Consider the following 25182-nt stretch of genomic DNA (forward strand, 5'->3'; position numbering starts at 1 on the left):
ATTTTTCTAGAATTAGAATTATTTATGACACTTCCTTGTGAACAGCAGAAATGTTGCTCATCTAGACACAAAAAGTCATGAGATGATTGATATCTGCGTGGTTTTGATTGCAGAAATAGTGGGAAATAACTAGTGTTGGATGACTTAAATTCAGGAGAGACTTAGAAATTCCAGTGTCTGCACTAGAGTATCAAAATCCGTAGGTCTTCTCATTTAATTACTGTTATAAGTCTTTGAATAGAAGTCTACTAATTTGGTGATTGATTAATAATAACTACATGTAGATGATGTCATATGTCACAGTGATTTTTGGTTTATGGAGACATACCGCCTGCTTTTCCCTAGGTGGAAATGAAAATGAAGAAAAATCTGAAGTTCAGGCAATCATTGAGTCAACTCCAGAGCTGGATATGGATAAAGATCTCAGTGGATATAAAGGTTCCAGGTAAGTTGTGTGGTGTGATTTGAGTAGGAAGACTGATTTTAGAAGGTACCAGACTTCAGTTTTGAACTTATGACATGTTTAGAAATTTTACCAGACCGAGGTCATACATTATATAACTAATTTCCTACTTCTGTGACCTTGCTTCCCCAAATTCCTCAGGAGGTTTGAAGTGCAACAGGAGTTTTTCATTCTGGTGCTACACCTGATAAATGTTCAAGGTACTTCATGTTACAGCAGATGCAAGAATGCTTAAGTATTCTTTCTGTATTTCAAGCAAAAGGTCTATACCAAGAGACCTTTTCTCCTTAGATCAAAGTTTCAAGGTACTAGCAGTTTCCAAGCTGGCCCCTTGTGTTTTCACCCGTATCTTTAAAGTCTGGATTCATGACTGACTTTGCAAATGTTACGGTGTTTGTTTATCAGAATCTGATGGTGGAATCCCAGTGTTGGCAGAATGCTGTTGCCTGAGTCTGATTCTTCACAGGCTTTTGCTTGTGAAGGATAACATTTCTTTAAAAAACTCTGTAAAGCCCCAAAATATAAACAAGTGCTGTTTTAGTAGTGGGGGGAGTACCTGATCTTCTAGGCAAGCCCTGAAGAATTTAGGGTCTAGCCTCAAGTTCTTCAACTGTGTGTTTCATTCTTGTGATGAGATGGAAAAAATGACCTTGTACAGTGAATGTTAACAGCACGAGATCTTTGTGTGAAAGAAGCCCCCTTTCTGGCCAGAGGAGTATTTTGATCTCTGTTTGGTTCTCTTGTGTTCTTGTTGTATCAAATGACTTCCAGTTTGGCTGAGCTGTCTGTTCTGTAAGCGTTCAGGCTGGCTGAGTCCTGATGGGGCTGAATTTCTATATGCCAAAACTTGATATGCTTTAATTTATTAAAATCCTCACCAGGTCAGTATCAGCAGCTACCTCAAGTTTGGGATCTTGATGCCAAAATAGTATTTGAAAATGTAATTTAGGACTCTAAGCCAATAGAAAACTTGCCAAAATTTTACTTCTGTGGTTTTTTGGGGTAACAAATGAACTACTGGTAAAAACACGGAGAAAATGTTCTTCAGCGTGGGAATGTTTTCTTTCTTCTTTTTTATGTCTTGTTTTAATTCTTTGAATAGCACTCCTACCAAAGGCATAGAGAACAAAGCATTTGACCGTAATACAGAGTCACTCTTTGAAGAGCTGTCATCTGCTGGTTCTGGCCTAATTGGAGATGTTGATGAAGGTGCAGATTTACTGGGTAAGAAAGGTTATTTAAAGAAGAATTTTCCTTGTTAGTGGAGTGCTTAATTATCCTTGCTGAATTTACTGTTAGCGTTCATTTGCATTAAAATCTTTTGAGCATCATCCCAAGGTGGTTATTGGAATGCAGAAAACTGGAGCAAGCGTGTGTTTGTTCTTCCAACATAATGGTACCAGGTTTAATCTTTTGGGGCACTTCTTACACCATCTCTATTTCAGTTTTCCCTATATGTTCTCTGACACAAGGATTTTTATCTCAAGCAAGGATTTTTTTTTTTCTTGAACTAGTTTTAGGTAGTTGAGTTCAGATTGTGCCCAGTCTTTAATGACCTGGCTTTATCACCTTTCTGTGGAATTTAACGTGTAAGAGAATTGCAGCAGAACGCAATGGTGGTCATTTCAGAATCAAACCCGTAATTGAAAGGGGAGGGGGAACCCACATTTTTTCTTTTCCCAAAGCAGCGTGCTGCTGCTTGTGTGCTGACTGAACAAAAAGTAGGTTTTGGGAATATGAGTTGATCATGAGCAAAAGGGTCATTAAGAGAAGGATCTGTCTATAAACAATGAGTATCTTGTATTATAACAAGATATTTTTGGACATACCAAAGGTTCAGGCCTCATTTTGAAATAATGAAAGCTGGTACTACGGAATGTATAAAATGCAGATGCAACTCCTGTGTGTTGTAGGAATGTGTTGTATATGGAAAATCAGCAGTTTGTTTGCTTCTGTCTGACCTGGCAGAAATACAGATTGTTAGTAGTATTATTTAGAAGTGTTGTGTGTGCAATCTGGATTTCTGGTTGTTCAGTGTTCCACCAGAAACTTATTTTACATCAAGCAGGTGACATTTCTGCCAAGTATTACTGACTGGGAGTAATGGGCCTACCTCCAGTCTGAGAGATGGGTTTTCTTTGTTGTCACTCTCTGCTGCTTTGAATCCTGAGCAGAGGACCACCACATCCTTGCTGGAATATACTTCATCCAAAACTCTTGCATTCTGTTGTCACAGGGACAACTAATGACACGTTCTGCATGCAAAAATATAAATACTTGAGAAAGTATTAACATGTAGCAACTTCCATTCTTTATCTACATGATAAATTGTTTGAAGAAATCAAGTTACTCTTCAGGACTTCCTGATAATAGCTGCTTTGTTTTCCATGGGCAAAAATAATGCTATTTTTAGTATAACGTATCAAAAGTTTTATCACTGAATTCATGACCATTTTCTGTAGAACTACTACTAGAAACACCCGTGTGTGCAAAATAAACACATTGTTATAACTGCATTGGTTATGCAGAATGTGTCAGTCTAAAAGTTTTACTATTTAATCACCATTTCACTTTGAGCACAACCATTGTCCAAATTACTCTGTGTTACTTGAAAGCCACATCTGCACCCAGGATAGTCGATGTGTTTCAAGCGTTTGGATCTGTTCTAAGTGAGCATTAAACTTCAGTTTGGACTTCTGTAAAAGTAGTTAATTGGGATTCTCTAATCTGTTTTCTCTTGGGCTGCATACCCAGGGGAATATTCTGGTGTGTATGCTTCTTTTTTTAAAAAAAATTCTTTGAAATCTGTTGCTTCTACAGTTAGGCGTTCTTGGCTGCTGCTCTCATAAAATACATTCTCTGCATTTTTTCCCTGCTTGGTAACATTTTTTTTTTTGCCTTTGCACTCTGGCTTTCTAGCTTTTGTTCTTGCATTATAAAGAATCCTGAATCCTGTTGGAAGTGATCCTAGGTACTTTTATCTGTGAATACTGAAAATATTTGAAAAGCCATAGCCACTTCAATAAAACCTCTTGATGACTAGTGTAGGGGATTTCTCTAGATATTGATAAATAGCTGATCTAAGTTCCTTCAGTATTAAATGCCATTTACTTTTAATTCAAAACCCAGAGAGAGAAATTCCAGAAGAGGGAACTCTGACTTGCATGTCTATTTTTGGATATCTTTTTTATTGTTATTCAGATCTTTTAAGTTTCTGTTACCAAAGTTGCTTAGAAGATTGTGTTCACAGAGTATTTTAAAAGGCCTCCACCATTAAGATACCCTTTTCATTTGTTGTGTTAATCTTGAATTAGCATAATTTCTGCCATTATCAGTGTGGTAATTATTTTGCTGTGCAAGATATAAGATAATTATTTTCTGCCTGAAAGTTTCTTTCTTTTCAAGATCCTACAAATTGTATTATTTTAGGCATACAAACAATAGTGTGAGAAATTTCCAAAAATAATTGATTTCCAAAAATTTAAATAACATTGAAGTAGTTACATGAAGAGTTAAGTTCACTTTTCTCCCTAGTAGCATATTAATTAGAAACTTTTACTGAATGACTTAACATTTCTTCCAAGTGCTGTACTTCTAAATTATTTCACAGAAAATGAGATAGACTTTTATTACATTACTGATAAGAGGTCTAACCAATAGAAATGGTTGTGACAAACTTAACTTTTTTAACATCTGTCTATCATGTGAATCCTGCTTCTAATCACATCGCATTCCACTTCAGATTCTTGGTGGTGGCTTTGTTTTAATTCACTCGTACTTCATAAGTCTAAATCTTTTATTGTTCTTCACTCATACTACACCTTACATGAAATGTTTCTTGTTCTTGTTTTTGCTCTACATGGAATGCATGGGCTTTAAAGACCATAATTTCTTTGGTAAGGTATCATTTGCTCTGGGAAATCTGCAGGGCTTTCACAATCTGAGCTTTATAATTCAGCATGTTTTGTGTCTATAACTGATACACTTTTGTATCTAATGTGGTATAAAAGACAGTTGGGTATTTTAAACTTAACTTTTTGTGGACTAGTACTTCCCCAGTAATGCTGTGTTTGTTTTTTGACTTAGAAGTACTGTAACCTCTGCAAAATATGAGTAGGTGGAGGTAGCACTAGCCTGTGTTTAGCCAGGGTTGTCTTTAGGCTTTAATTGAAGTCAGATTGGGAAGAAGATGGAGGGGAAAGCTAGTTGTAGAAGGTAGGTCAGTCCTGAAAGTTCAGATAGCTCGCAGTTTTTCTAACAAGTTTGTCATACTTAAAACTCAGCTGGTTTTAGACAATGGCAAAACATAGGTTTTGTGAAAAGATCCATTTTATCTGCTAATATCATGTGTTTGTTTCCTTTGGAAAGGAATGGGTCGTGAGGTTGAAAACCTTATTTTGGAAAACACTCAGCTGTTGGAGACAAAGTAAGTGAGAAAGAGTATGTAAAAAGCACTGACCTTCTCTGTTATTTTGTATATCTTCAATATTTTCATACACAAAAAATTGGAATTATACAAATGTGCTTTCAGCTCTAAGAGTAGTAGTGGTATAAGTATTTTGAATATGTAGGTATGTTTGGCTAAATGTGTAGCTCAGTTGGTGGTATTCTAGAAATTATGCCCCTACGAAGCAAAGGCTGCTTCTGTCCTTGTAAGGCTGCAGGGAATGCAGTGGTCTGTCCTGATGAGATCAGCTCCCTGCCTTTTCTGTTAGAAACACGATTGTAACTGGAGAAGCTAATCCATTGGAGCACTGTTGAGGAATTCAATCTCCAAGCAAACCACTCTGATTTATCAGTGTTTTTTTTCTAATACAGAGGTGTGAATGTGTTTGAGCGTTCGAGATCTGGGGGGAGAGGGTTTGACCTGTTTTAGAAAGCCGTATCTTTTTACAGCAACTCTGTGTAAGAAGTTTTGTAGGTCTTCAAGAACAAAATCAGACCGAAGCTAAACTATGAGACTATAGTCATCCTTGTAATGCTGTATTTTAAATGTTTTTGTAGAAATGCACTGAATGTAGTGAAGAATGATTTGATAGCAAAGGTGGATGAATTGACCTGTGAGAAGGATGTACTACAGGGTGAATTAGAGGCTGTAAAACAAGCAAAACAAAAGCTTGAAGAGAAGAATAAGGAACTAGAAGAAGAGCTGAGAAAGTAAGTTTAATTCTGTGGTTGTGAAAAAGAAAAAAAAAATCCTGCTGTGTTATCTAATGCAGCTATCTTTTGTTTTGAATTTAGAGCTCGTGCAGAAGCAGAGGAAGCAAGACAGAAAGCTAAAGAGGATGATGATGTAGGTGTATGTGTGTATGTATTTTTGTATGTATAGTTCACAATGGGACATTAGAAGCTCACGTGAGTTTAGTGAGTGCTACTAACTTTACTGCTTAAAAAGTAGTGGTAAACTTCTTCCATGTGTAGAAAAGATAAAAGATCTAAAGAGCACAAGTAAACTTAAACTGACCATGCCTAGCTTGCTTTCTTTCCTCTCTGCCCATTATTGTGTGTCACGTTTTTTTCGAAGGACTGTTTTTATTCAGGTTATACTGCATACAAAGGATGGGAGGAGAGGAAAGTAAATTGAGTTAGTTTTACAAAGCCCCAGATGATTTGGAACCTGGAATTGTGCCCTAAACTGACTCTTATCAGAAGGCAGAGGCTGACTCTGCAAGGCCCTACTGTGCTCCTTTGTTTGTCCTATGTTTGCTTTTTTGTGTGTTCAGAGTGATGTCCCCACTGCTCAGCGGAAGCGTTTTACTCGTGTCGAAATGGCCCGTGTTCTGATGGAAAGAAATCAGTATAAAGAGAGGTTGATGGAGCTTCAGGAAGCTGTCCGATGGACTGAGATGATAAGGTAAAAGGCTCTTTTAAAATCTTTGATAGAGCTCCTTGGATTTTACAAGCTTTTGATTTTTAGCTGCAGAGTGTGATCTGGTCAGTAGGTTCGGTTATGAGGCCTTAATTGCCCTTCTTGTCTCCCTACATGCCCATGAATAACTGTGTTTTTAAATTATGGACATATAACTTATCTCGTCAAAATGGGTTCTTGATGAGACCTCAGTGAAGATGTGTTAATTCATATGATGTGAAATTAGCATCCCTTGAAGAAATGTGTCTATTTTGGATGAGTTACAAAACGTGGTAATTGTAATTAACATTAATTTGGTGGGCAAGACAAATTACTGTGTGCATGTGTGCACATACCTTAAAGCAGTGCACCCAGTTGTCAGCTGAGCTGTCAAAAATGAGAATAACAGAGTCTCCAGATGGAGTGTAATCCGTTTGTAAGGACGTGGGCTGTTCAGGAAAGAAACACGTTTCCAAAACCGTGAGGTTTGTTAAATGGAGGCAGTAAAGATGGTGGTCTGGTCTAATTTGCATCCTGAATATTGAGTTGTCTGGAAGGTATGATTATAAAAAGAAAAGTCTTCTGCCTCGGACCCCAGCCCAGCTCGTTCTTGTCGCATCCGCATGGGCCGTGTCCGGAGGTACCGGTGTCACCTGGTCAGGTATAACAGTGGCATCTAATTCTTCTGTTGTCCTCAGTACCTGTGAGCTGTGTTGAGGGTGAGTCTGTGAGAGGAAAAATATATATTGCCAAACAGATGTGGCTTGCTTTTCCATCACTATTTCTTCTGTAGAAATCCTCGCCTATCGCTGTTAATGCATCTGTGGCTTCAGGAACTATCACTTTATCATTGATTTACTGCTGTGTTGCAGAATAAGAGGTTTTAAAATAAAAGGTAATGGTTAAAATGTTAAAAAACAGGAGGCAGAAGAATGTAAAACTGTTTTCTGCTTTCTTCTACCTGTTTCCATTGCAAAGTGTTACACAGATTTGTCTTTTCTGTCTGAAAAGCACTCACCAGTTGTGTTTGTGATGCTGTCATGATTTAACGTGGTTCAAATAAATACAAATGATGTTTATCATGTAACTTTTAGTTCATCTAGTGAGAATTTCAATGTTGTGCTCTTATCAGAAAAGAAGTGGCAATGTGAAGAAACAGACTTTGATGCTTGTGATACATTATCCTGTTTTTTTTTTTAAATAAGAGTTGAACACTGTTCCGTTCCTTTCCTTTTTTTAATTAGTGCTTACTCAGTAAACTCGGAATTCATTTCTTGTAGAGCATCAAGAGAAAATCCAGCCATGCAAGAAAAGAAGAGATCAAGCATTTGGCAGTTGTAAGTATCGAAACACAACTCACTGGCAAAAATAAATAAAAGACCCTAACCAATTAGCTGGTACATTTTTGTATGTTAGCTAATTATCTTTTGGCAGATGAAGATGTCTTAACTGTTCTCCTCTTGTTACCTAGCATGCCAGCTCGGTAAGACTGTTCTTGAAGACAAAATGTATCGTAAGCTGCATCACATAGTGAATGGCTGTGCACTTTGTGAAGTTAAATGCCAAAGTGCTGTAATTTTTTTTCTAGCTGAATATGCACCAGGACTCTTGTTCTGAACATTTTTCTGGATTCTTTTTTATGATGAAAAATAGAAACTTGACTAGCTCGTGTGGATTGCATGTATTTCAGCTTCCTTTTCATCTATGAAGTACGTCTTACTGATTGTTAAATTTTCCTTTCTAACTTGAAGTTCTTTAAATCTAAACCTGCGTTATTTGCAACAAGATATTTGTGAAATAATCCTTTTGAGGTTGTGGTTTGCTGATTACTATTCTGTTTTAGCCTAGGAGATGGTGGGCTTGTTAACCTGCTCTGTGCATAAACTAATATGCTTCATAAAACTGTCTTCCAGGTGTGATGTTCACGTCCTAATTTTGTTGATTCCCTGTAGATGTTCATTCAAGATGAATATCTCATTAAAGTTGATAAACAAATGGGAAAATGGGATAATAATTCTTTAAGAATTTTTCCTACTGACATGAGTTTCTGTGCTTTGAGAGTGTTGCTGAGTGTGTGGTGGCTGCTGCTATGTTGGGCTCCAGTTTCTTACCCTAGCTGGCTTGAGCAGGCTAGCATATGCAGTGTTTTGCCTGCATAGTCAAATTTGGATGTCTTTTACAAATCTTAACTCTCACCTTTCTTTTTTTTCCTTTTCTTCCAGTTTTAGCAGGCTCTTCAGTTCATCTAGCAATACAGCTAAGAAACCAGAACCACCTGTCAATGTTAAATATAATGCTCCAACCTCACATATTACTCCATCAGTCAAGAAAAGAAGCAGCACCTTATCTCAGTTACCTAGTGACAAATCTAAAGCCTTTGAATTCCTCAGTGATGAGTAAGATGTTTTCATTTTATAATACTAGATATGCTCTATCAAGTATTTACTCTTTTAATCCTCGGAGATAAATAGCATTGCTGCAAAGTGAAGTCTCATATTCTCCTGGAGGGGATGTTGATACTTCAGTGCAGACTGAACTGCGTGGCAGTGGATGAGTATTCTGGGCACCTGGCAGTAGTGTTGTGTTTGGCAAATATCACTGCCTTTCATCAAAGTGCATTTAGGTGCAGGAGGCAGCACTTTTATATGCAAGTGTTGTAGCTAAGCAATAACTGTGCAGATACTGTCGCTTAAAGTTCGATGCAAAACTAGAACAACATGAGTCAGGCTAACAAGTATCTGTAATTATGCTTCTTTTGAGCAATATATGCTTTTGGTTTACAATTTCTAAAGCTTCTAGTAAAGATACATAACCCAAGTTAATTTTCTTTAAGGACACTGACAATAGACTTTCTGGTTTTGCCTGCTTTTCACAGCTCCCTTGGAAATAGCCCATAGGAAACCTGTTGTTCTGTAGGTGATTTATGAAAAACTAGTGATCTCTGTGGTAACCCAGTGCTTCCACAGAGATCTTGTCTATTGAGTTTGATAGCAACTTCAGTTACACAGAGAATTCTAAAGAGCATAAATAACAGGTTCTGAAATAATGATTCTCCCTAGAACTGAAGCCAGTTTAGCCTCGCGCAGGGAGCAGAAGAGAGAGCAGTATCGCCAAGTGAAAGCGCACGTTCAGAAAGAGGATGGTAGAGTGCAAGCATTTGGCTGGAGTCTACCTCAGAAGTACAAACAGGTATTATGCTTATGTTTTCAAATGCAGTGGTAACAACTTCATGTTTTGTGAAATTTGAAAAGAGTATAGCTTCGCAGCTTGTATTTGAGTCATTCCAGTGTTTTTTTGTTGAACTTTTGTGGTTAAGAGTCTGTCTAAGGAAAACCACAATGCAAAACTCTTAATCGTGTTTAACAGTCTGATCAACTGATTCCAGAGACTGTAAATCTCTTTTAAAAGAGAAAGCTTTTCCTTTTTTTTTTCCTAGGTGGCAAATGGTAGCCAGGGTGACAATAAGATGAAGAACTTGCCTGTACCCGTTTACTTGAGACCTTTAGATGAGAAGGATACCTCGATGAAGGTGGGATAATTGATAGTGATGATACAGACTTGAACAACGTATAGCTTGAACATTTTTATTTTGAATTCAATTATTTTTTTTGAAATGGGTGGTTCTTTTTAAAGCATAGGCGAATCAGAATTTAAGCTTCAGTAGAAATATACGTGATGCTAATCTAATGAATTCCTTAAAATTAGACTACACTTATATAATAATTTCTATATTATTTAGCATATTTAACAATGGGTGTGTCTTAAGTTTAAAATTTAAATGAATCATTTATTTTTCTTTCAAGCTATGGTGTGCTGTAGGGGTAAACCTATCAGGAGGGAAAACACGGGATGGTGGATCCGTGGTTGGTGCTAGTGTATTCTACAATGATGTGACGGGTATGGACGCGGATGGCAACAAGCAGCAAACAGGATCTCAAAGTAGCTTAGACAGACTAGACCAAGAGCTCAAGGTAAGGTTGTTGCATGCTATAAGGCATGTTGAATAGTTTATTTATGAAATATGAAGAGGTTTTATATTCCAAATTCTTAGAGAACAAGTAACTACATGTAATTTTACAATGGCATTAAAGATACTTATCTCATATTTATGTATATTTTTGTAGTTGATAATGTAAGAACATGCAAGATCAAAGGTAATGGTTCTATTCTTGTCTTCCTTCCTGCTGTTGTTCACTTCTATTCTGCCTTTATTCTCCTTCAGGATCAGCAGAAGGAACTGAAACATCAGGAAGAATTATCCAGTCTAGTTTGGATCTGTACTAGCACACATTCTGCTACAAAAGTTATCATTATTGATGCTAATCAACCAGGAAATATTCTGGACAGTTTCATTGTCTGCAATTCTCATGTGCTTTGTATTGCTAGTGTACCAGGTAAAGACTTGTCATGGTTTAGCTCCTGCTTTTTTAACTTTATCTTCTTCAGATTTTCTTACGCAATGAAAAAACCAAAGGTTTGTTAATTAGTGTCATAAAATGTTACTGTAACACAGCAATAAAAAGTGTTTAGTTGTAGGGAAAACTATTGGATTCCTACTCTACTGTTCCACTCTTCAGTTGGCTCTTGACCTAAATTAACTCAAAGGTAGAGAGATGTCAGCAACCAAGACTAAATGTATTATTAATTGTGTAATAGTGCTAATGTTTTATGGAACTGTGAACATACAACATTAAAATATGTTGGCTTTTTAGACCTCTTCAGCCTCTTGCAGAGTAAGTAGCAAGTCTTTGAGCTTCCTGTAGAGGGAATCCTTGTTACATTGAGAGTGTATGTGGATAGTGTACTGAGGGAAATTCAATGAGAGGATATTGTGATTCTGGGGAAGAACTGGTAGTGTTTCTGATTTTCTTGGCTTACATCTATAGAAGCTGTTGCACTAGTTCCAGTGAAGTCGTTTTGTTTAATAAGCTCAGAAGAAATCTCTTTCCAGTGAAGTTTGAGGTTTTGCTCCATGAAACTATGTATAACTTGTAAAATCAAACCAACGTAAACTATAGTAAAATATGATAAAAATTTCAAGAAACCAAGAATAATATTTTAAGTCTTAAAAGTATTTGAAAGGACTGTATGAGAAAAAAGCAGCTTTTCTTCCGGAACAAAGGATCTATTGCAGTTAAATTCTTCATAAAGATGTAGGTAGGGATCCCTGTATATATGCACTGTTATGAAATCTAATTTTAATGGAAAGTTTATTTGAAATAGAAATAAGCGAGTTGGAAAACTCTGCGGATTGAAATATGCTGTATGACAATCAGATGTGCAGTATGTGTAGATACTGGTTTTGCTTTTTAAGCTTCGTGTTGTCTGATCGTGTTAAAATAAGCTTCTTGGATAGATATCTGCATGTTAAATCTCAGTTGCTGAAGAGTTGATTCAGGTTGAAGCTTAGTTTGTTACTAGATAGAATAGTGATTCACCTGTATCCCCATAAGCAACACATGAGTTTAATCTCTTTCAGGGGCAAGGGAAACAGACTATCCTGCAGGAGAAGAAGGGTCTCAAGAAGCAGATCCCAGTCAAGTGGACAAGTCGTCTCTGTGTGGAAGTATGACTAGCAACAGCTCTGCGGAAACCGATAGCTTGCTCGGAGGAATAACAGTGGTTGGCTGTACGGCAGAGGGTATCACAGGAGCACCTGTAGCTCACGATGCAAACGGTGGCTCACCAATGGCAGATAAACAGTCAGGTATGAAAAGCTTACAAGTGTGCCAGGGATGGCCAAACACCGTTAGGTGTAACTGAGGCAGCAGTGGGGCAAGTGTTGAGTGTCATAGCTTCTCCGTAAGCGGTGATAACATGAGTACTCTGTAGGAAATGGCCTATAAATCTGACATACTTGCATAGTATAATTGTAGCTGAGAACTTTGCAGAGGTGATTTGAAATGGGTAGAGACACTTGTGGCTTTCAGATACTTTTGAGAGAACTCTATCTTGTGCATGGTCTAAAGAGAGCTTTCAGGTTATTCAGTATTTGAAATGCAGTACTTGCTGATGGATAACTAGAGGTAAAGTGGACGTACACCTTAAATCTTGTGAAGTCTTAACAGATTTAAGTGAAGCTGTTTACTTAATAGTCATTCTTAATATTTTCTATCTTATGTCCTTCAGAGTTGTATGGTGATACGATTGTTAATGGATATGTGGTGTTGGACTCAAACGTTAATGGCATATAATACTGTTGCCATAGTTGTATTTTTTAATTGATTGGATTTCACTGCTCTTCTAGTTAATCACTTAGAGGGCAATCTCTGCCATCAGTCGCTGGGTTGATAGTTCAAGTGCATTTGACACTTGTTGATACCTGAACTTCAGTAGCTTGCACTGTTTCTGATCTGGTGGTTTTGGGGATTTTTTGAGGTAGTCACAATCCAGATTTTATGTCTAGCTATTACAGCTATTCACTGAAGTTTTAAGTATCAAGTTCTGACTGATACAAACAATTGAGAATTCTCTTGCAGTTGTTGAGTCTTCGTCAATTTTTTTGTTCCATAGATATTGCAACAGAAAGTAATTCAGTAGATGAGAATATTCCGACAGCGGAGGAGGCAACAGAAGCAACAGAAGTCAATGCGGGGACAGGAGAAGATGCAGGTGACACTGCACAAACTGGAGTCTACACGGAGCATGTCTTTACAGATCCTCTGGGAGTGCAGAATACAACAGAGGCATCTCCAGTGTACCAGCCTAGGTACATAGTCCTCACACCTCTTAAAATGTATTTAGAAAGAAAAACATAGGTTATAATCTGAGTCATCTGTGCACTTTAGTCAATGTATTTTAACTGTGTGGTTTTTTATTTTTTAGTACTGAGTCAGAGTTATATAAAGACGTTGCAGTTTTGCCAAATGAGCAAGATCTAGTGAGAGAAGAAGCACAGAAAATGAGTAGCCTTTTACCGACAATGTGGCTTGGAGCACAGAATGGATGGTAAGAAAATGCTGATCTCGTTAAATTTATTTGGAAAAAATATTTTAAACTTGCTTCTTGTACTTACAGGCTGATAACTGTCTGGAGTCACGATTGAGTGCAAGAAGGCCTCAAGAGAGCCTAAACTTTGCATGCTTTGCTACATTTAGGCATTACAGAATTCAAAGAAAGTATTGTAGGTGATTAGCAAGCTCTTTTTGGCAGATAGCACTTATTGTGGAAAAGTTGTTTGTGGTTTTTTAGTGAAAGAAATTGTTACAGTCTTACAATTCCATAACTTTCAATATTTTATTATGCTAGAAAAATATATTGTTTCCTTTTAACTGCAGTTGTATCTGCAAAGGAGTTAGTAATGTTTTAGGCATCTGAAAAAACATTCTGCTGCTCATGTAGTTTGTTCATTCAGTCTGTATGTAGTTTCCAGTGAAAGATGAAAACTTATTTTCCCTTTAATTGCCAATTTCAATTATAGGGGGTTTGCCTGTTTTTTCCTGTCTGGTAGACCTTTCCTAGTGCTGTTAATCCCTCCTGATTTGTCTTTGCAGCCTTTATGTTCATTCATCAGTGGCCCAGTGGAGGAAATGTGTTCATGCCATTAAACTTAAAGATTCTATTCTCAGTATTGTGTAAGTCCTGAAAGAATGTCATGTAAATTATAATGAACTTTTGTTAAAATACTTGCAAAGTAGTTTTATGTTTCCTCCTCAGATTTTGGGAATGTCAGTTGCCATAAATGCATGTGTATTCTTTGAGGGGCAGTGGAAATCATTTGGGAAGTGAGGAAAATAAGAGGAATCTTTTGATAGTCTATCAATAGTATCTATTGAAAATACCATAGCTCAGATGATGAGCTGTAGCTGTATACTCAAAATCGTTATAGGTTGTTATCCTTGATGTTTTCTTCAGGCGTTGTAGATAGATATATTTTAAGCTTTCTGAACTGGGTTTTGACTCTTTGTTACTGTCCCTTCTCTTAAGCTATATTGTAGAAATCAAAACACTAGAGCTAATGTGAATATAAAAAAATATGGTGAAATACAAAATGTTTATACCTTATTTTAAAGTTGCATTTTGAGAAATGCAGTCTAACAGTGTATACTCTTGTACCTCCTTTCTTTTCCCAGACATGTGAAAGGAATAGTATTAGTTGCACTAGCTGATGGAACACTAGCAATATTCCACCGAGGAGTTGGTAAGCTTCTATTAAATCTTGAAACCAGTGAAGCTGTAACAGTATTTAGGAAAGAAATGTATCAATTGTTTTGAAAATGTATTCCCCAATGTCCTTTTTACAGGTTGTCTTGAGAAATCTTTCTAGTATTTGAGTTGCAGTTTCAAGTACCTTTTTTGCACTGTCCTGGTGCTTTCCTGATTTTTTTCTTACTCGGAGAAGGAGAATGGGATATGTCTGAGCTAAATAGCAAAAAGCCAGTTAATAAAGTTCGCTTTGAACGTCATCTCTTTTGCTTTTTCATCATGCTCAATAGTCATGTTGTGTTCATAGTGTTAATAATTGTCTGTGGCCAAGTCCTTCCAAGAGAACTTTGTAAGCATCCCTTCAGAATTTCTGCCTAAATCACTCCTGGACGAGCTCTCTTCTTCAGCCTCCAGAATTAGGACCTGGAGGAGAAGGTGTTAACTATGAGTAACTGGAACTTACCTGTTGGCTTGTTTCCACAGACGCCCTATTCATTTCTTCTTTTCCCTGTGGAATTTAAATCACTGTGCTCAGCTTTTAGAGGAATTAAAAAAGTTCACAGCACTAATACAAATATTGAGAAAGACACATGTGGGATGAAGTTGTTTTTAGTGTTGGGTTGTTTTTTTTCTAAACTCAAGCTCTAGTGGCTTACAGTCATTAAAGATCTCGAGTAAATGTCAGTGATGATCTGTAGCTTAGCTCAGTCTACAGAAGAATTTTACTTGGTGTTGAATGACCAAATTTAGTATGCTTCCAGTAGATTTCGGGTGCCACTTATAAGATCTTACAGCATATTTAAAAAAAAATCTTGATGCACTGGCCAGCATTTCTACATTCAGTCAAGCAGCAAGTGCCTAGTGCTATGTGGGTAGTTGCTCGTTGTAATGTCTACTGATGGCTGTCCAAGTAAAGCACTTAGCACTAGGTAACTTGCTGTTTGTAAAAATGTTTGGACGTGTTTTGAACATAGTGACTGTACAACCTTATTATATAAAAACAAAGTAGCATTTGAAATGTTGGTAGTTCATGTAACTAGTTGCTTGTTGTTTTCTAATGAGGAGCCTAGCCATAAATTTGCATTAATTTACCCAGGTTATTACAGTGCTTTTAAAAAATTAGACTGTTAAGGTATTTGTCTATACTTTTAAATTATTTTTAAGCTCATAGGAACCGATGCTTTGTTTTTTCTTTTCCTTCTGTTTTATAGATGGTCAGTGGGATTTGACAAATTATCACCTCTTGGACCTGGGCCGGCCACACCATTCGATAAGATGCATGACAGTGGTACATGACAAAGTCTGGTGTGGCTACAGGAACAAAATCTATGTTGTTCAACCAAAGGCCATGAAAATAGAGGCAAGTTAAAATGTTGTTTAAAATAATTAAATGTTATGTTTTAGTGCTGTCTCATGCTGCAGCTCAAAACACCGGAGTAACTCCAGAGAGCAGTTACTTGTTCATCAGCACAGAAACAAGCAACCAAGCATATTTGTCTTGGGAAATACTATTACATTTTCTTAAAACGTTTTCATTGTTTTGGAAGATTTTAAGCCATGATGAGACAGTTCTCATTTATTGAAACCAATTTTTGAGGGATTTAGTTCTCCACTTCTAGCTGGCCAGGAACTGGAAAGTATCCTCGTGCAGGGCTTGTAAGGCCAGCTCCCAGCTTGTTCTCCACATGCGTGCCTCATGTTCTCCACCCACCTGTAACCTTCTCTATAATCTGTCTTTGCATACTTTAGGGGTTTGTAAGTGTTAATCTTGAATGTGCTCTCCCTTCAGTTATAAGATAGTTTGTTTATGTAAGGTGTGTAAGCTGGTGTTCCGGCAGTGTTGTGTGTGTACCTGACATCTCAAGTACAGGAGGTGGCTAAGGTTTCTGAAAGCCATTAGCAGTATTAATACTTCAGCTTCTGCTAATTGGCCTGAGACATGGGCCAGACCTTTTGAGGGTGACTGCTCAGCTCTTCTGAAAGCATCAAGTACCCAGTTAATAATCTCTCTTTGTGAAGAAGACTGTATAAATGGAAAAATGGAAATTAAAGAAGTTACACCACAGTGAAATTAATTGACTTGCTGGTGGATAGCGTGTATTTTGCACAGGTGGGTTTGTATGCTAGGGCAAAGCTTGACAGAACTAGTAAGACAAACGCTTTTTGGGCATGGAGGACCTCATACCAAAAAGGCTCCATGTTAAAATGGAGACAGAAACCAGAGCAGACTGGGATATAGTATGTACATGAAGATACAGTAGAAAACTATGGCTTTGAGATCAGACTCTAGGGAAGGGAATTGGCACTTTTACTATTACTTTACCAGCGTCATAAGGTAATTGTAATTAAAATAAACACTGTATGTGCTAGTGATCTTGCAAATCAGAGGGCCATTGGTGACTTAAAATTGCCAATATTGACAGTGTAAGAGTAACAGAAGTCTGTCTTACTCTTTCCTTTTTTTAATCTTCTAATTTAAAATCCAATGTTTTTTAGAAGTCATTTGATGCACACCCAAGAAGAGAGAGCCAAGTGAGACAGTTGGCATGGGTGGGTGATGGGGTATGGGTGTCTATTCGTTTGGACTCCACCCTGCGTCTCTATCATGCACACACGTATCAGCATCTACAAGATGTGGACATTGAACCTTATGTAAGCAAAATGCTAGGTAAGTTGATAAGAAAAACTGTTGTATTCTCACACCTTTTGCTATCTAGTGCTTCCTTTTCCTCTTATGGATCAGGCAATTCTCACTGCAAAGTAGGGGGAAGGGTGGGTGGAAGCTAGTCAAATCCTGTTTGTGAAAACTTGAATCTGGAAGTAGAAGTCTAAGTCAGTCTGTAGACCATGATGAGGGTGATAGGTCTTCTGATACAATCTGTTGATACTACCTGATGGTGTCCCAAAAAATTCATAACTAATGAGGAAGACAGTAGTTGAGTTGGGCAGGCATCAATAGACACTAAAATCTTTCTTTTTTTACTGTACTGATGCCTTTTTTTAAATCTAAGAGCAGGAAGAATCCATTACTTGCCTGGAAAAATTGCCTCTTTTTCAAGAAAATACAAATGCAAAATAGCAAATTTTTATTCCTATTGAATCTAATAAGCTTTCTGATTCTTTTCATTAATATTTGTATAAGAGCAGTTTCACCACCTACGTAACACAACAAATACAGGTAACTGGGCCATGGGAAATCCTTCACATTGTGCTTAGCTGGTCAGTCTACTGCTCCCCTCATGGTGCTAATGGATGAGAAACCATTATCTTACATCTGTAAACCCACTTATTTTTAACTGCCCTGGTGCTCTAAGCCTTAAAAGGCTTTATTGTGCAGCATTATGGAGCTGTTAGACCTTTTGTGCTTTCTCACTGTTTAGGTTAGTCTCTTTCTGTACAGCTTCACAACTTAATTAACAGAGCGATGTAGCCTTTTAGGTTCTCTTTACAACTTAAATGTACTCCTCTGCCTTGTTTCTCTTTGAAGTGGGAGGGAATTACTTGTCTGCGTGGTTTGGGAGTTGGAGTTAAGATTCTCTGTTATGGAACTAACATTATTCTTGCTCATAATTTTTGATGAAAAGCATCTTTTGTTTTTAGGTACTGGTAAACTGGGATTCTCGTTTGTGAGAATCACAGCTCTTATGGTGTCTTGTAATCGTTTATGGGTAGGAACAGGAAATGGTGTCATCATCTCCATTCCATTAACAGAAAGTAAGTAAAATATAAATGAATAGCACTGTGCAATATGCTGTAGACACGACAAGAGAATATTAAACACCATTCAGATGCTTGCTAATGGATAGAAAGCTTTACTGCCAGGTCTGAATCTTTCAGGTTTGTAACAGATTGGGCCTGTGTGATGTTTAGCACCTAATCTGTGTACATGGTTACCATTACTCTGAGCTAAAAAGCACGTCTCCAAAATCTCCTGTACTTCAATTTGAGCAGAGTTCCTATGGCGTGAGTGAAAGAGACGCTTTGATGCTTTAGAAGTGTTATGATCATTAGCAGCATTTGTAGACATTTATTGCTTGTAAGGAATGGCTTTAGCTTTCTAATTAATGTCATTTTTTGTTTCCGTATGATCGCCAAAATAGATTTTTGTTTGATTTGAGCAAGTTGGTGTTGTTGCTAGTGCAATTCCATCGGCTTTAGTTCTTCAGAATTCATGGCAAAGCTGCTGTAAAGGACTGGAACAGCAGCAGTGCCGACTGCTTTAAAGGGCATGTTCAAAGTTATGGGAGTTGTAAACACATCCCCCACACAGGGCACTAACTTTTAGGTAAAATTCCAATAATGCAAATCCAGGCATCTGCTTAGTAACAGACCCCAGGCTCTTGTCATAGGCTGAAGCTACTTGGGGGCTGGAGGGGAGGCATTCAGACATGGGCAGCTGAACCTCGGGAGAAGGGAACAGTCCAGTTCAAGGGCAACACAGATCTTAAGTAGGTAAAGCTTAGGAAGAATATGTGTGCACATTGATTGTGTTTAAAACAGTAACAAAACCCCACAACACTTGTACCTGAGACGATTGTTAAAACACATGGACAGAAGTTTCAGAAAATAAAATACAGCACTTTGATAGTCTTAATTGTACTGTTATAGCAAGTAGTACAGTCTGACAGGTGAAACTCTAGGGTAACTGAATAGTAAAAACTCTGTGTTGTATCTGCTTTGTTGAACAGCACATACATGCGTTGTTCCTCATACTGTTCCATTACATTGTCCATCCATTCAGTAAATGTCTTTTTTTGCATCACACGAATATACTAAGGAAGGACAGACTTCCTGTCATGAACTTGAAATATTTTAAATCATGCTTTCAAAAATTATAGCTCTTAATTGGTGTCAAGTTTAATTTAATGTTTCCAGAGGAGTTTGCTTTAAAGCAGTAGTGAACACGAAAAAATCCCTATTAAAGCTATTCAGTTTAATTTCAGTTTTGTTGTTCATGAATCAGAACAACTGTTGGTGGGTAGCCTGATAGTGCATTTGAGAAGCCTTGTTACAAATAGTCATGATTTTCAAAACCAGTCACATCCTTGAAGAAGCAGTTGCATATCTCAGTTCCCTGGGTCTCAATAGCAGGGCATCTTCCAGATCCGCAGATGATGTTTCTAAAGGGGACTTGAAAACATGAGTTGCTATATATTATTTTGGTAGCCTCCTGCCAACGAAAGAGAGAAAGGGGAAACCTTGCTAATCAATAATAAACTTCGTAGTGATAAAGCACGTGAAAGTGGCAGTGCTTTTGTTGTCTGTGTTGTACTGAAACTTTCATAACAAGATGCTATTCTTTGTGACTTTTTATTGAATCTTCTGTAAATATATATTTACTGGTTTTAGGAGCTAAAATTTTAAGCTCTACCTTATCAAAAACCAAAATATGAGAGTGGTGGGTTCTCATTAATCCTTCTCCTCTACTGTCATACCTATCCATTTCCCCTTTCCTCCTTTCTCACTTTAGCTGTAATCCTCCACCAGGGACGTTTACTGGGGCTGAGGGGTAAGTGCAGATCCTGAACAACAACAAAAACAAAACTATTTTCAGGCTTCTAATAGCCACTCCGAGGCTGTTTCCCACTCCTTATAGATTTACCCTTTGTATGTTCCTAAATGTTTTTCCACTTGCAGTTACTGCATTGCAGCAATTTTATGTTTGCTAAATGGCCACCAATCTGCTCAGCAGTTTAGTATATCATCCTGTGTTGCAGCTGAACTTTCATACAGACTTTGTTTTTCTTCCAGCCAGTGTGATACCATATCTTATAACTTTGTCATTAATCCACATCATTTACTGTCTTGTTACAAATCACCGTTTCTTTCACTACTTTGATAGTCTTTGGAATGGAGATGGCTTGTCTGTCTAGCATGAGTACTTCCCTGTTTTAATGGATTTTAAAACTTCTCAGTAAAAACTAGACGTAGAATTATAATAGGGTAGCTCCTTCATGCCCACAGGTGACTATTCTTGGAGAATTTTTGCTGGCAAAGGGTTACCCTATGATTAGTTGGAATGAAACTGTCTTTAATTACATGTTTAAGTACATGGAATTTGCTCTTACTGAAGTATATTAGAGGAACTTATTTTCTATGAAAGATACAGTCCTTTCACAAATTATTTTTTTTCCAAAAGTAGGATATTAAAATCTGGTGTTTATGCTAGACTAATAAGAATCCTGCTCCATTTTCTGATGTACTCGAAATAACGAAGCATGCAATCTTTTTTCTTTCCAGCTCTGTCTTGAATTGGCATTGCTGCCCTCCTGTTTCATTTTTATCTAAGTTGGCTTTAGCTTTTAGATGGTACCATAAGGTTTCTTAACAAATAACCATTTCTGTAATCTGTATTTTCTAGTAGCACACACTTCTCTTCTTTTACAGCTAATAAAGCAGCAGCAGGCTCCGGAAACCGTCCGGGGAGCGTCATACGTGTATACGGCGATGAAAACAGCGACAAAGTGACTCCGGGGACGTTCATACCGTATTGTTCAATGGCACATGCACAGCTTTGCTTCCATGGGCACCGTGATGCTGTTAAATTCTTTGTTGCAGTACCTGGTGAGGTTTTATTACTGTTCTTCAAATGAAGTTTTTTTTCACCCTCATTTGCTTAGTTAAACATAGTATTTAGGCAAAGATAGCAAGTGTATGAAATTGTGCATTCAGAAACAATTTATTATTTTTTGTTTACAAGGCTTATCTGATTCCTAAGTGCAGTATTGTTTAGTGGAAGGAAAAAGGGTTGGTCACAAAGGAATAAGTGCTTTGCTTCCATGTGGGAAAAAGGTACTGTGATGAGTCAGTACTCACCTATTAAGAAGGCAGTCAACTGTTAATTGATGTAGGATCCAATTTAAGAGTCTGACATCCTGAAGGAAGGATGAGCTGCTAAGGGAGAAGCCCCTGAAGGAAAGAATCTCAGTTGAAAAAGCTGAGAGTTTCCTAGAAGCTGCGGTGCTGCTTGAATACCCTCTGTGCTTGTATGCACCTCGGGTGCTGGAAGTAAACGACACAAGTTTGCCTAATGGGCTGACATGCACTGAATCATTGCAGTTGTGTGTCTGAAACTCTTTCAGACACAAAAAAAGTCTGTTTCAGTGCCATTTTCTAGATCTGCATGCCTGTGAAATCTGTCAAGAGACATTTAATTCTCTGATTTTCATTGAACTGACCTAAACAGATTCTTCCTCTCTTCAGAGATGAAATCAGAGCAAAGCTAGCTTTCTGTCCCTTGTTGAAGACATACTAAAATCCAAGGTTAAGTGTTTCATTAGGCATTAGGACTGTCATCCAATGACCAAATACAGGTGGTATTAATCTGTGAGATGTGGCATAAAAATGTATTCTGTTTTTAATCCAGGTCAGGTTGTTTGCCCACAGAGTAGTGGTGGAACAGAGCTAACAGCTGATAAACCGGCCCAAGAGTCCTTCAACCAGAGTCCCTTAAAATCAATGTTGGTGATAAGTGGTGGAGAAGGATATATTGACTTCAGAATGGGTAAGAAAACTGATATTAAAATCAGTTGTAACCTCCTCATACGGAAAGATCCTTAACCATATAATCATTTCCATTGTGACTGCAGAGTGTGTTTGTGTGGTCAGTCAGTACAGTGTCTTTACTAAGCAAGAGTAAGATAGAAGTATCTTTATTCTCCCCACACCCTTTCATCTTCTCCTCCCAGTAAACCATGACGTAAAAAGGTTTATTTGAAATTTTGCTTTGGAGTCATGTACCACCTTACCGTTTATACTTTCAGTCTTATTTGACAGGTTAGTCTTCTGTCTCAAACTGCTGAAAAACATGTCCTTAGTTACTTAAATACACAGACTGACTGTAAAAAGATCATGCATTATATGAAGAATACACAAACAAAAATTTACTCATTTTTGAGAAGTAGTAGTTCACTGTTATCTTTGCCCTTAATTTGATCACTGCTTTTCTTAGATAGCACTTTTGCATGATCTAGCCAGTAAAAGTTCGCTCGTGTAAACTTTTTCTTTGACACTTTTGGGGAAATAAAATGAGTGATCGTGATTCTGTGCTTAGAATCTGCAGCTGGACACCTTGACAAAAAGTGTGTAAAAGAGTCATAGCTCCTAGACCTGACTTTGACCTTTTGTCTGAATCTGTTTGTAGTGTTTTTCAAAAACAAACAAACAACAAAAAACCCCACAAAAACCACTACAAAGAAAAACCTGTGAGGACCAGCCCAAATTCTGTCATCCCACTAGTCAATGAAAAACCAGTTCCTGCTGGTAGCCCTGATGGGAGTTAGGCAGGACCTGAGGCAATTCTGTGCCGCACTGTAGTGAGTATTAAAAACTCTGTGCTTATCCCAAGCAAGCTGGTGTAGCCACATACCGAGTGTGCCTTTTGCTGTCCTTGTGGCACGAGGCAAAGCCATGAACTTACGTGTCAGTCCCGTAGCTGCATTAGCTCAGCTGTTCCCACGTGAGTGCAGCAAACTGGCTCAAGAGCAGTTCAGGCTGTTCTGTGTTCAGATTCCTCAGAGCTCCAAAGTAGTCTAACCAGAAAACCAGCCAAACTATGACTTGAGACCTTCCTGTAGTTGTAGGTCAGTTCCCATTTCATCTGATGAAATTGATGTTCTTCAGTACCACAGACTGCCTCTAAATTGACCTTTATTACTGTGTACGTGCAGTTTTGTGTAGTGGTTAGTCTGTCACCTTTGATCCAAGTCAGCTCATGTCATCAAGAATTTAGATGCACTTACTAAACTGCTCTTCTCTTTTGAAGAGCAATAATGGAGAACAGGGTTAAGGCTGGCTTGTGCCAGCGTTATGCAGAGTTGTGACAAGGTAGGATAACCAGAACAAGAGGAAAGATTCATCATAGACATGAATGTTGAATTGTCTCACTTGTGCTGAATTACTGCTCTTATTTCCAGAGTGCTTTGTGTCGTTTGTGCTAGCACACCTTCTCATATATAACCATCTCCCGTTTCTGCCTGGGACATACAGCACGTTTGCAAATTAGGTTGCTGTTTCTCTGCCTCAAAATATTAGGAGTACTGAAATGTGTAGAAAATGGGTACTTGCAAAACTACAGTTAATTTGGGGGGCTGGAACTGAAGAATATGCCCAGCAGAATACTAGGCTCTGAAATAACTCAGCAGCCTTTCAGTTTGTAATGTATATATTCACAACCTTGAATATGCTTTTATATGAGCATATGGCAACTACTGTCTTTTACAGTGTTTTTCTTGTAAACCTAGATGTCACTTGTTTTGCTGCATTTGATGTTAATACTGCTTTTTATTGTCTGCCTAAGTCAAAGCTGTTGTTTTTCAGGTGATGAAGGTGGAGAATCTGAACTCCTTGGAGAAGCTCTACAACTTGAACCTTCTGTAGCCAAAGCTGAGAGGAGTCACTTGATAGTGTGGCAAGTAATGTGTGGCAGTGAGTGAGCCTGTAGGATGCAGCTGGAGACCTTAAAAAAGAAAAAGAAAAAAAAAAAAGGCAAAAAAAAAAGCTTCTGCATGTTTTTTTTATTTTGTGAAACCTGTTTCACTACATGATGTTGAAGCATTTCTTCGCTGTTTAACTTTATATTGCAAATCTGTCATACCTTTACTATACAGGAATTAGCTTGTGCTGTTTTACTGCACCCGTGTTACATGGAACAGTATACTGAAATCAGATCTTTCTCAAAACTGGTGTGCACACCATAGTAAGCAACTGAGACAGTAGTCTTACTGTACCACAGCAATCTGATGTAGTTCACTTCTTCGGTAGTCTGACTTGAGTTCAGCTTTCTTACAACTGAGCTTTGTTTCACTGCATAATGCATTGAGTAAAACAGCAAAGTTATTCCCAGAGTATTAAAAAAATTGACAAATTATAAAACGATTTATCAAGACTCATCCAAATATTCAGTGAGGGCTAAAGCAAACTGTAAACTTCAGCTTTTGTTTTCAAACCTGGAAAATCTTGCTTACATAGTGTATACGGCTTAATTTGTTCTGTTCATCTGAATTTCTGGGGGGAAGAGGAGATTGTATAGGAATTAAAGTGATAATATTTAAATAAAATTACATGTTTTCACTATTGAACCTTAAAGTTTGAGAACTGCTGCCCTCAATAATGAGCAATCTTGAGCATAGTGTTTTCCCATTTCCCTGACATGGAGTAACTTGTTTTCGAAAGGGTTTTTTAGGATGATTTAAATTTTGAAAATAACTAAAATTATTGAACAGGGGAGATGTTTTTTTTTTTCTTTTCTTGTCTTAACTCCTTATGTCCTAAGCACTAGAATGATCTTCTCTGCCTAGCTGGTCAAACTCATGAGGCACCACATGTGTGAAGGTTAGAGACCTCGATTAGAGCATGAGAAAAGACTGAGAGTGTACAGGAAAAATGCATTCTGCCCAAGTGAGATTGTAAAGGAACTTTAGTGCCAGATAATTAGATACAGAATGTATATTTTGTAGCTGCAAACTCCAACTTCGTGTAAAAAAAAAAAAGTTTAGCAACAATGATAGCAGGTAACACTGAGTAAATTGATGAAAGTCAGGAGACTCTAATATTAGGCTGACATTCTGTCTACTCACCATCTATTTTTTTAACCATAAGTGTGAGTTGAAGACTGTCTTCCTTTTACATTGAATTTCCTACATTAGTATCAGACCTAAGTTAAACACTTCATGATTTCTGTACTTCAGAATATTTTAAAACACAGATTTGCTCTTTCGTTTAGTCT

General features: G+C 37.6%; 1 protein-coding gene across 9 annotated transcripts in view; it reads left to right on the forward strand.

Moving 5' to 3' along the window:
- Positions 1-23948, forward strand: part of SPAG9 (sperm associated antigen 9) — a 60782-nt gene extending 36834 nt beyond the window's left edge. For 3 of the 9 annotated variants that reach the window (XM_086624223.1, XM_086624226.1, XM_009991352.2), the window contains 24 exons: positions 346-445; positions 1566-1687; positions 4832-4889; positions 5468-5620; positions 5705-5756; positions 6187-6317; positions 7592-7648; positions 8534-8707; positions 9371-9500; positions 9748-9840; positions 10115-10282; positions 10534-10705; positions 11791-12018; positions 12825-13020; positions 13137-13259; positions 13805-13885; positions 14384-14451; positions 15668-15816; positions 16953-17124; positions 18057-18170; positions 19927-19965; positions 20844-21020; positions 21823-21960; positions 23775-23948. In XM_086624223.1, coding sequence (XP_086480349.1) covers positions 346-445; positions 1566-1687; positions 4832-4889; positions 5468-5620; positions 5705-5756; positions 6187-6317; positions 7592-7648; positions 8534-8707; positions 9371-9500; positions 9748-9840; positions 10115-10282; positions 10534-10705; positions 11791-12018; positions 12825-13020; positions 13137-13259; positions 13805-13885; positions 14384-14451; positions 15668-15816; positions 16953-17124; positions 18057-18170; positions 19927-19965; positions 20844-21020; positions 21823-21960; positions 23775-23890 — 3011 coding nt within the window. In that variant the 3' untranslated portion in view covers positions 23891-23948. Of the gene's footprint in view, positions 1-345; positions 446-1565; positions 1688-4344; positions 4360-4831; positions 4890-5467; positions 5621-5704; positions 5757-6186; positions 6318-7555; positions 7649-7782; positions 7795-8533; positions 8708-9370; positions 9501-9747; positions 9841-10114; positions 10283-10533; positions 10706-11790; positions 12019-12824; positions 13021-13136; positions 13260-13804; positions 13886-14383; positions 14452-15667; positions 15817-16952; positions 17125-18056; positions 18171-19926; positions 19966-20843; positions 21021-21822; positions 21961-23774 lie in introns of all 9 variants that reach the window. The other 6 variants (XM_086624222.1, XM_086624225.1, XM_009991353.2 and 3 more) reach the window with 4 other exon arrangements.
- The last annotated feature ends 1234 nt before the right edge of the window (positions 23949-25182 follow it).

The sequence above is a fragment of the Tauraco erythrolophus genome, chromosome 20, assembly GCF_009769465.1.
Source record: "Tauraco erythrolophus isolate bTauEry1 chromosome 20, bTauEry1.pri, whole genome shotgun sequence".
Lineage (NCBI taxonomy): Eukaryota > Metazoa > Chordata > Aves > Musophagiformes > Musophagidae > Tauraco > Tauraco erythrolophus.